This window comes from Antrostomus carolinensis, unplaced genomic scaffold (genome assembly GCF_000700745.2).
Source record: "Antrostomus carolinensis isolate BGI_N321 unplaced genomic scaffold, ASM70074v2 scaffold22285, whole genome shotgun sequence".
Taxonomy (NCBI): domain Eukaryota; kingdom Metazoa; phylum Chordata; class Aves; order Caprimulgiformes; family Caprimulgidae; genus Antrostomus; species Antrostomus carolinensis.
In genome coordinates, this window is record NW_010315997.1 from 2,951 (window position 1) to 12,826 (window position 9,876).

General features: G+C 58.7%; 1 protein-coding gene across 1 annotated transcript in view; it reads right to left on the reverse strand.

Annotated features, from left to right (window-relative positions):
* Window positions 1-318: 318 nt before the first annotated feature.
* TMPRSS4 (transmembrane serine protease 4) overlaps window positions 319-9,876 on the reverse strand; it is a gene marked incomplete at its 3' end in the record, with an annotated part of 13,466 nt that continues 3,908 nt past the window's right edge. The window contains exons 2-11 of the mRNA XM_029084996.1: window positions 3,902-4,015; window positions 3,564-3,716; window positions 3,336-3,465; window positions 2,375-2,473; window positions 2,237-2,280; window positions 1,564-1,723; window positions 1,166-1,332; window positions 900-995; window positions 644-783; window positions 319-462 (exon numbers count right to left, since the gene is read on the reverse strand). Coding sequence (XP_028940829.1) covers window positions 319-462; window positions 644-783; window positions 900-995; window positions 1,166-1,332; window positions 1,564-1,723; window positions 2,237-2,280; window positions 2,375-2,473; window positions 3,336-3,465; window positions 3,564-3,716; window positions 3,902-4,015 — 1,247 coding nt within the window. The remainder of the gene's footprint in view (window positions 463-643; window positions 784-899; window positions 996-1,165; window positions 1,333-1,563; window positions 1,724-2,236; window positions 2,281-2,374; window positions 2,474-3,335; window positions 3,466-3,563; window positions 3,717-3,901; window positions 4,016-9,876) is intronic.

Genomic DNA, 9,876 nt, shown 5'->3' on the forward strand with positions numbered 1-9,876 from the left:
TGTGGGGACGGGAGGGAGGCTGGGGGAGAGCGGAGGGACCTGTCCCAGCAGGTCTCAGAGCTCCGACTGGAAGGAGAGAGAAGGAGAGAAGAAACTGCTTTGAAGGGCAGCAGGAGGAAAGCAGAGTGGTGTCCTTAAGGAGGGGGCTCAGCTCTGCCGCAGAGCTGGGAGCTGGAGGGGGCTGGCAGGCCACCCTGCACCCCGCTCTGCCAGTGCAGTTCCCCTCTGTGCAGAGCTGCTGAGGGGACCCTGACCCGTCCTCACCACCCCCAAAACTGTGACAGAGCAGCCGTGCGGGGTGGGCAGTACGGCACTGACCCTGCGGATGGTGTAGATCCAGTTGAGGTAGGCACGGACGCTGGTGTAGACACCGGGTGTGCTGGGGGTCCCACAGCCCTGGCCCCAGCTGACGAAAAAAAAGCGTTGCCGGCCGGTGAAGAGGGGGGCCCCGCCGCTGTCCCCCTGCGAAGGACAGACTGTCTGAGCGGAGACAGAGGAGCCCCTCGGCCCCCAGCATGGTGGGTGCCAGTGCTCACAGCATCTCATCAGGACATGAGAGCTCTCAGCTCTTCCTCGAGCTGTGCCATTTCATTGATGGGTGCAGACCCAGCCACCCCCTCTTTCTGGACCAGGCACCCCCCACCTGGCAGGTGTCCACCCCGCCCTGCGGCAGGCCGGCACACAGCATCTTCTCGGTGACCTCCCCGTGGTAGGCGGCTAGGTTGCAGCTCTCCTTGTCGATGAGTTTCACCTCTGCCTGCTGCAAGGTCTCCGACAGTTTGCCTGCACAAAATGTGACCACTCAGACGAGCCCCTCAGTAGCCCTGGGCCATCAGGGAGCCCACCTGCAAGTGCTGGGGGGCTCTGCGCTTGGCTTGTCCCCATGCTGTCCCACTCACCATGCTCCTCTGTGTAGCCCCAGCCTGTCACCCACAGAGATGTGCCTGGCACCAGCTCCTCATCAAAATAGGGCAGGCAGATGGGCTTGCTGCTGTCTGGAAGGGCGAGGTGAGATGCTGGAGGTGGCTGGGGAGGCTCATGGGGAAGGTGCCCCTGCCCAGCTCTGGGAAAGGCACCGCTGGCACATGGCTCTCGGCACCACTGCTTGGTGCCCGGCTTGGGCTTTGCTGGCTCTTTCTCCAAGGAGGCATGTGCCACATCTCACCTGAGACACGCAGGGGAGCCTGCAGCTTCACCAGGGCAATGTCATTGTCCTTGGGGGACGCGGGTGTCACCTCAGCCAGGAAAACCTTCTCCACAGCGAGGGTGGAGCTGCTCGAGAGGAGGCTGGAGCCGGCTTTCACGCGCCAGCTGCGGACGATGGGGTTGTTCCTGTGCACAGACACGTCTGTTACTGCTCCGCTCCCGCCCCTCTGTCCCTCTGCTGCAGGCACAGGCACCAAAGCATTGGACCACGGGGCACAAAGCCCTGCGCCCAGGTGTTAATTATGGGACGTTGAAACAACATGTGGCTGAAACCCAGAGGCACTCAGCCTGGCCTCGAGGAGCCAACCCAGCCCTGGCAGCTCGGTGCGGGCTGCGGCGCGGCGGTCACCAACTCACTTGAAGCAGTGGGCTGCGGTCAGGACCCAGCCCGGGTCGATGATGCTGCCGCCACAGATGTGCTCCTTCCTGTACTGCAGGCTGACCTGCCAGGGCCATGCCTCGATGGTGGCCGGGCTGCCCCCCAGCACGCGCGGAGTCCTTGTGCTCTCCCCACACTCTTCTGCCGGGTGACAAACAATGCGTTAGCTGCGGCAGCGGGAGAGAAAGAGCACCTGCTCTGCCCTCCTCCATCCTCGGGGCCAGCGGGGACAGAGGCTCCCTGTCACCACCCATCACACCTTTGTGGCACACCCCCTTTTGTCCCCTGTTTACACATTGTCCCCAGGCTTGCTGAAATGGCTTCATCCATCCCTTGCCTTCTCCAGCCCCGCTGGTGGTTAGTTTAATCAGGATGATTCCTCAGCAGAAGTGAACCCATCCAGGCAGCTGGTGCAGCCTCCCTGAGGTGTTCCATTCCTGGGAGGTTTACACTGGCTTCACAAGACAGTTGGCAGTAATGAAACCCGATGTTTCTCATGCAAAGAGTGCAGGAATGGAATGGGAAAGGGCCAGGGCTTGGGCCAGAGCTGAGCTCTCACAGCTGCAGCACAGCACAGGGGGCTGTGCCAGGAGCAAGAAGCTGGAGTGGCACTGCGTGCCTGCAAGGTGTGAAGAGCCTCACGATACTTACTGGAACAAAGGAGCGAAACAACAGATCCAGAGAGGCATTTCCTGGAAGAGGGAGGAAAAGGGCTGGATTTGGTGGAGGAGAGGCTTGGGCTCCTGTGCAGGACGAGGGACTCGGTGCCCACCTCGCCCAGCCCCACCGCCTGGCTCGGGCACCAGGAGGCTGCCGTTGTACAGCACGACTTCGCGGGGAGGAAGGGGCTGCCCTGCGCCCACCTCCACTCCCCAGAAAATGGGGGTGCTGAAAGACACGGGGGACACAGCTCAGGAAGGCCACCCTGGGGTGCACAGCCCCAGAGAACGCTTCCAACTGGGCACAGATGCTGGGAAAGGGCAGGCACTGGTGCCTCAGCACCTTTGGGAGCCTGGAAACTTGCTGGTTTTGGTTCAAACTGAGCTCAAAGAAGGTACGACCCAGTTGTAAGACTTTACATGTTCTCCCTAACTGTTTGCCAATGGCCCCAGCAAAGAGCTGGTGAGACCAGGAGAAAGCAGGAGCTAAATAACTCAAACTCTGCCTTAACCCAGGGCTGATACCAACCACGCAGGGCTAGCAAGCTGTTTCCCCACATCTCAGCTTTGACCAGCTTTGGTTGAACACAGCACTACAAACTTGGTGCTAGCCCAGGGCATCGCACGAGGTGGGCACAGGTGGATGACATGGAGCTTCATCCCAGCTGCAAGGACTCAGCCCTGCCCACAGCTGTGCATCATCCACACCCCCAGCCCAGCCCAGCACCACCTGCTGCTCTCCTGGGGCTTTAAAAGGGGCGTGTGGCAGCCTGTGTCCTTCCCCAGGAGAGCTCCATTGCAGTGAGAAGCTTGGTTGGGCTCTGCACAAGCTGCTCTGGAGAGGTAAGTGTGTGCATGGGTGACTATGAGTTGTGGGGTGAGGGGTAGGAGCAGGGCAGGGTGCCTGGGGACAGAGTGGGGGACACTGGGCACAGTACTAAGCTTACATGGGAAGCTGATGCAGAGTGTTCTGCATGGTGGGGATGGACTGAGACCATTAGCACAGACCTCTGAGTGCTCTGAAAGAGGCCCACTCAAAAGGAGAGGGACAGGTAAGGCAGGTGAGAGACGTGGGGAAAGCAGCCATGTACCTCCTGTAGCCCATTTGCTCGCAGGCTGCTTTTGCCAGCGCCAGGTTGAAGTGGTCGTAGCAGACGCAGGACCAGGCTTTGGTGTTCCTGTTCAGCACCTGCAGGATGGATCTGTCTTTGGAAACACGGGCTGGAGACAGACACAAAGTCATGGGTCACTTCAGCAGGCAGATGCTTGTCACAACAGCCCAGCCTTTCCAGAGCTCTAGCAGGCTATCCTGGACTCACCACCAGCCATTGGCCCCTCAGGGACCCACTGGGGACAGTTGTCCTCGTCCTCGCCCTGCGGACAGTCCATCTGCCCATCACACACCTGCTGCAGTGGCACCAGCTTCAGGGGCTGTTTGCAGAAGAAGTAGTGGTAGTCCAGGTACACCTTGACTAGAGGGAAGGGGGGCTCAGCGCTGAGCGGTGCTGCTGGGCAGGCTCAGGGCTTGCCTTGCCTTGTCTTGGGGGGCTCAGCAGGGATGTGGCAGAGCCGGTCCCAGCTGAGCCCTGGCTCCAGAGCTGCGTTTGCCAAGCTGTGGCTGTGCAAAGGAGAGGGGAGAGGAGAGCAGGAGCCGTACCCAGGAACCCAACCGTAACCAGGAAGGCGAGGCTGAGCACTCCTGCCAGGACGGGGATGCCGATCCGCTTGAAGGACTCCAATCCTGTGGAGGCTTTGTGTCTTGTGCTGGGACCTGCAACACAGAGGAGCGTGGTCCTGTGTCGCCAGCACCAGCCCGGCAGCACCTGTGCCCGCAGCTCCCGTGGGCATTACCTCTGCCGTTCAGCCGCTCGGAGGCTAGATCCTGCAAACCAGAGGGGAAAACCAGTTACCGAGCTGGAACCTGAGCCAAAACGCAGTTGGCAGGTGGGCAGCATCTGTAGCAGTGTGCGTACGTGGCCCTGTGGTGATTCCCATGCCAAATGTACAGCTCTCATGACCAGCTGCCCTGGAAAGGGCAGCCTGGAGAACGCAAAGGGTCAGCTAAGCCTGGGCAGGGGCAGAGGCTGCTCTCTCTTTGGTTTGCTGGAGTCCCATCAGGATGATTAGCTGGGAAACTGCCCCAACCTGCAGCTGAGGTTGCTGTAGAGCTGCTGGGATTGGAGGTGGCAGCAGGGGGTGGCGTGTCCTGGTGTGACAATACTTGGCTCTGCTGTCACCCAGGATCACAGGCTGTGTTGTTCCCATGGGCATCAGCTGTGGAGTTCCAGTAATTGACTATTAATGTAAAGTTTCTGCCTTTAATGCACCAGAAGCTTAAGAAGCGTTATGAAAGAGGGTCATGCTGTTATGCCCAGAAACCCTGAAGCAAAATACAGGTGCCTGCAGGGCCGTGCCACCCAGACATGTCACTATGGGGGTTTTATTCTTCATCTGGCCCAGCATGGGGTCAGAAACAGAGCGGCACAGCCTGAGTCCTCCCTGACATGCTGCTGGAGCTGCTGCTGGAGAAACCAGCCTGGCCCATGGGAACAAGTGCTCTTGGGGCAGGGAGGGAGGGCTGAGCTGCTGCTAGGACACACGCTAAACACAGCCCCAGCAGCAGTCAGTGCTGGAGCAAGTGAGGAATAAGGCATTGATCCCACTTGGTCTCCTCAAAATTATCTTCCTGTTACAGCTTCTTGTGAGAGATGCTGTAGGAAGGGTCCTGGGAGCCACACCAGCCATTGCTGAAGGAGCTGCCCTGTCCCTCGGTAGACAAGGTGGTGACAGGCAAAGGTCAGAGCCCCTTTGGGGGGGTTCAGGTGGGTGCTGTATGTTTCTGCTGCCCTGCTTGTGCCACACTGCTGAGACCAGGCTCCTGGCAGCTTGCAGTTTGAAAGCTCCTGCCCTGCTGAGGCTGTGGGAAGCAGCACACTTGCTTTTCCCTTGATCGCCCTTCCAGCCCTGAGCGAGCTCTTTTCCTTTGATGTTGCTTCTGGACTCCACCACCACAGGTAAGATGAGCTTTTTTGAAGCTATACCCAGCACAAAGAGAGGTAAGGAAGATTAAAAACATTGCAATAAACCCACAGATCCAGGAGCACAATTTGGGAGTTTGGGGTTTAGGAGCCTTTGCTCCTTTGGCTGCTGAGCTTTTCTCTGGGCTGCTGGATGATGGCAATGAGGGCTGGAGATGACTGTGTTTGTTGTCTCCAATGAGAGCAGAGACCCCTGTGCAGGCCCAGGGCTTGAAGGTTGGGACTCTGAAGAACAGTGGTGTGGTGAGAGATGTGGCAAGGCTGCAAAGGGGCTGTGCTCCAGCCTGGGCTGGCAGGAGGGAGTGGTGGAGCCGTCCCTCTGGGTCCCTGTGTTTGGGCACGTTCAGCCGTGTGCAAAGACTCTACCAGCAGGATTTAAAGGCAAGTGCCAAGCGATCATTTGTGGGTTAATACACACCAAGATGTTTGGATTTACTGTGCTGCTAGCTTAGTCGGGAGATGTTGCATCCTCTTCACCTCCCCACTCCGTGGGAACAAGAAGTGACCTGTGCAGGGGAGGACCGGATCCTGCCTGGTGCTGGCAGGGCTGTGGGCATGTGGCTGTGCCCCAGCATGCAGCCAGCTGGCTCTTTTGAGGAAATGCTGGGGGACTTTCTCAGAACTGCCTGGCTCGTCTGGCACCAATGCTGAGTATGGGCAAGTCATGGCAAGTGCCTGGCCCCTGGATGGGCTCTGCATAGCCCCTCAGGTCTTTTTGGGTCCTGCGAGGTCTACCTGTGTACCTCAGCTCCAGAGCAGCACCCAGAGGGCATGGAGATCCTGATCCTAGTGGCAGGGAGTTGGGGACTGGCTGGGAGCAGGAGGGCAGGGTGGGAAGGAGAGCCTGTCTCCTGGACCTCTCCCATCTCAGCTGCCCTTCCCATGCTGCTAATCTGCAGTGCCAGTGCCTGCAGGAGCCCTGGGAGATGTAATGCTGTCCAGCTCCCTCCCAAACACCTCCTATGACCTCCAGCACAACCAGCCGAGGGCACGTGGGGCTGGTCCTTCCTCATGCTGACCTCTTGTGTCACCGTGGGCCTGAGCCAGGCATGCCCTGGATAATGGGATCCTAACGGTTCCCTGCGGGAACGGTCCCAGGGACCAGGCACGACGGCTGGTCCAGGCTCTGTGACATGGCCAGGGCTCTGTGCTGAGGGGCTGTGGTGGCACAGCTGCCCCTGCCTGTCTGCAACCTGCCCCTGCTCCTGCCCATCACGTTGTCTGGTATCGAGCTCCTTTCAGAGAGCCATGTGAAGGTCTGGTGCAGCTGCAGGCAGGAGGGATGATGCTGGGGTGTTGGCCACCTTCCCACCTAGAGAAGGTGTTGCCCATTGCTGATTTTGGGTTTTTCTTTTTTGCATTTTCTTCAGTTGATGAACCTGCTCCATTTCAAATGTTCACAGCTTGGAGCTGCCTCTCCATGACTGCCCACTTGCTCTCAAAACCACAACCACAGCTACAGCCAAGAGCTGCACTGGTTAAATTCAAAGCAAAGGCAAGAGCTCTGCCAGATCCTTGGTGAAGCTGAAGCACATGATTTCCTGGAGAACTCAAGGCTACCGTAACTAATTGAGCTTCTTTGCCACGTTCTCTGGAAGCATGTTAATGCTGCTATTAGCTGGTTTGCACTCCAGCTGTGCAAATGCCAGCCCATGAGCCATGGACTCCTGATGAGCTTCTGCACCCTCCTGAATGAGGAACAGTGGGACATTCCCATGGGAACCCCAGCTGCAGAGGGTGCAGGGTGCTTGGATATGGGGCTGACCCCTTGGCTGCAGGGGATCTAACCCATAGGTAGATGTGGCTGTTCTCCCTGTGCAGGGGGGAGATGTCTCTGCTCTGGAGGGGATGATGTCCTGGTGTGTCACTGGTGGAGGATTTTGTGGTGCCCAGCGAGCTGGGCTGTATGTGGGTGCCCTCTGCTAAGGCAGCTTTTTCCTCCTAGGGAGGGACTGCATGCCAGGCTGGGGTTTGGTGCCCATGGCTTTGCTTGCAAAAGGCACCACAGAAAGCTGAGCTGAGCGTGTCCCCTGTGCTGAGCAGACTGGCAGTCCCGCAGTGGGAGCTGCGCTGGGGACTGGGGACACTGGGCTCTTGGCCAGGCATTGCATAAGAACCAGCCCCTTCTCAGGGTGGGGGGGGATAAGACACTCCAGAAAGGCACGTTTCTGCGGGCGAGCAGACTTGTGAGACACACTGCCTTACTTGTCTGCTTCCCTGGGAGGGGGACAAGGCAAGCCACAGAGAAGTGTGGAGAGCCAGAGCTTGTGGGGATAGCTGAGTGCCGTGTCCAAGAGCCACAGCGGGGTGTTGAGAGGGGAGTAAAATCACTCCCTCCCGGGGGGGCTGGGGAGCAGCAGCAGCTTTTTTGAGCCTCGGCTGCCTCATCACCACTAAATCCCTCCAGGTCCACCTGGGCTGTGAGAGCAGCTGGCTGCGGTGGGTGCCCGCTGCTGGGGTGAGGGGGTGATGTGCAGGGAGGGGGTGAATCTGTTGGTAACTCACCATGTTCATCCAGCTCTGATGTGATCTTCTGCCTGAGAAACCCAGCAAATATCCTCCAGTCTGGAACGTGGGGAGACTGTGGGTGCCCCAATGCCCAGGGAGCCAGGGCCGGCGATGGTCCCACCACCCTGCGCCCGTGCTGCTGCTGTACTAACACTGGGGCAGGACCGCCCAAGCACTCCTTAAAACCCACAACAGGAGTTGTGAAACAGGAATTATGATTTGTATTGTAATATAACACCAGTCTATCAGCAGCACCATCACCCGCAACGATCTCCTGAGCTCCTGCCACTGGAGGGTGACTCACCTGCGGAGCTGCTGTCACCACAGAGCTTATCAGGAGTGAACTGACTGACAGAGCAGGATTTTTCCTGCTCATCTCCTGATGATAAGAGGAACCACAGCCATCCCGCTCTTTGTCTGTCTCTTCCGCGTTGCACTGGATTGTTTTTAAACAGAGGTTTTAGTAGGTGGAGGAGGAAAGGAGAAGAGTTTACACAGGAGGTTACTGGGCCGTTCTATGCTCCTGTCTCTTGGGTCACTTGGTCTGCGTGTCCCTGCCTAGCCCAGGTCAGGGCTGGCAGACACTCCTGGCAGTGCTGGGGTGAGGTTAAAAGGAAAGCGAGCAGATGCTGGTGGCAGGGTACCGCTGGGTTACAAGCCACTGTGCAGGCTTGAGGGCAGCACTGGCAGCATCTGGCTGTGCAGGAGCAGCTGCTCTCCTGGGCAGGCTGGATGGAGTGTTTGGTCCTTGGTGGGGGTGTGGTGCCAACCCCCTGTCTGGTGACTGTAAGAGTGGGTGCCCTGGCAAGCTGGGCAGGGCAGAGGTCTGAGCATGACCCCTCCTCATCTGCCCTCTGGGTCAAACCTGCTTTCTCCCCGGCGTTTGTCCCTGTTGCGGTACAGCAGCAATGCCAACTGCCTGTTCTAACACCACAGGGATGCTCCTGGGCTGTTTGTGGTGATGTACAGAGGCCTGCTGTCCATGTGGATGTGCTGGGAAGGCTGCTGAGCAGCTTGGGTCAGCAAGTGGGGACAGTGGTGCAAGCTCAGGAGTGGCCATCCCTTCTCTTGCGAATTGCTGTCCCTTTGCAGAGCAGCTGCCATGGGTGGGATGAGCCTGTTGATGTTGCCCAAGATGGAGCTGGCAGGGGTGGTTGGGGAGAGGGGCTTTTGCAGCCCCTGGGCCCCATTTTGGGGAAGTGCTGTGCCTGTAGGCAGGTGCTGAGGCTGCTCATGGAGCTGTGCATGTCCCAGTTGCAAAGCTGGGCTATGCATCCAGGAGTATCCAGAGCATCCTGTGCTCTGGGATGAAGAGTGACTTGCTTTTTAGGCAGGGTGGGTGTTTAGGTTTAGGGCACAGGAGCTGCTCACTCCAGCTGGGTGAAAGCTGGTGCAGGGAGCAGGCTGGGGTCAGGGAGTCCATGGGCTGTGGTCAGCATGGCTGGCAGGAGAGGCTTCTGGCCTCCTGCAGACTCATGCTGAAAGTGGTGGGTGTGCAGGACTTGCCAAGCTGCTAATTACCCTCTTCTCCTTTTGTAATCCAGCTTTCCCAATGTTCCAGGAGAGTCGCTGCTGCCAGGTGTGTGCACTGTGCCAGTGAGAATCTGTGGAGCATCCCAGACCTGCAGCTCTCTGGTTGGAGAGCCGTGCCATCCCTGTGCCAGCTTCTCCCTGCCACAACAGGGACCCTGCCCGCTCCGAACCAGTAGCCTGACCAGGGATCCTGGCATCTGCACGTGGCTCTGCAGGTAAGGAACATCCTCCCACACTCCCTGGGGAGGATCCAGCCCCTCAGGAGGTGCAGGGACCCCTGCAGGCTGCAGTCTTGCCTCCTCCCTGGATGGTCCATGCGATGCCCAGTGATGATGGGCTGGAGAGCGGGCAGTGGCAGCCAGCAGGTCCAGCACGTGCTTTGTGCAGGAGGGTGCCCAGTGTGACTGTGGGAGCTTACAGCCTGCAAACTGGTTATAGGGGCTGTGCACACACAGAGGGGAGCTCATGTGCTGGCATGCTGGGGTGGCATAGGGAAATGGCTCCGTGGGCACCTGATGCAGCATGAGATGCAGTGAGCTCTCCTGTCCAGTCT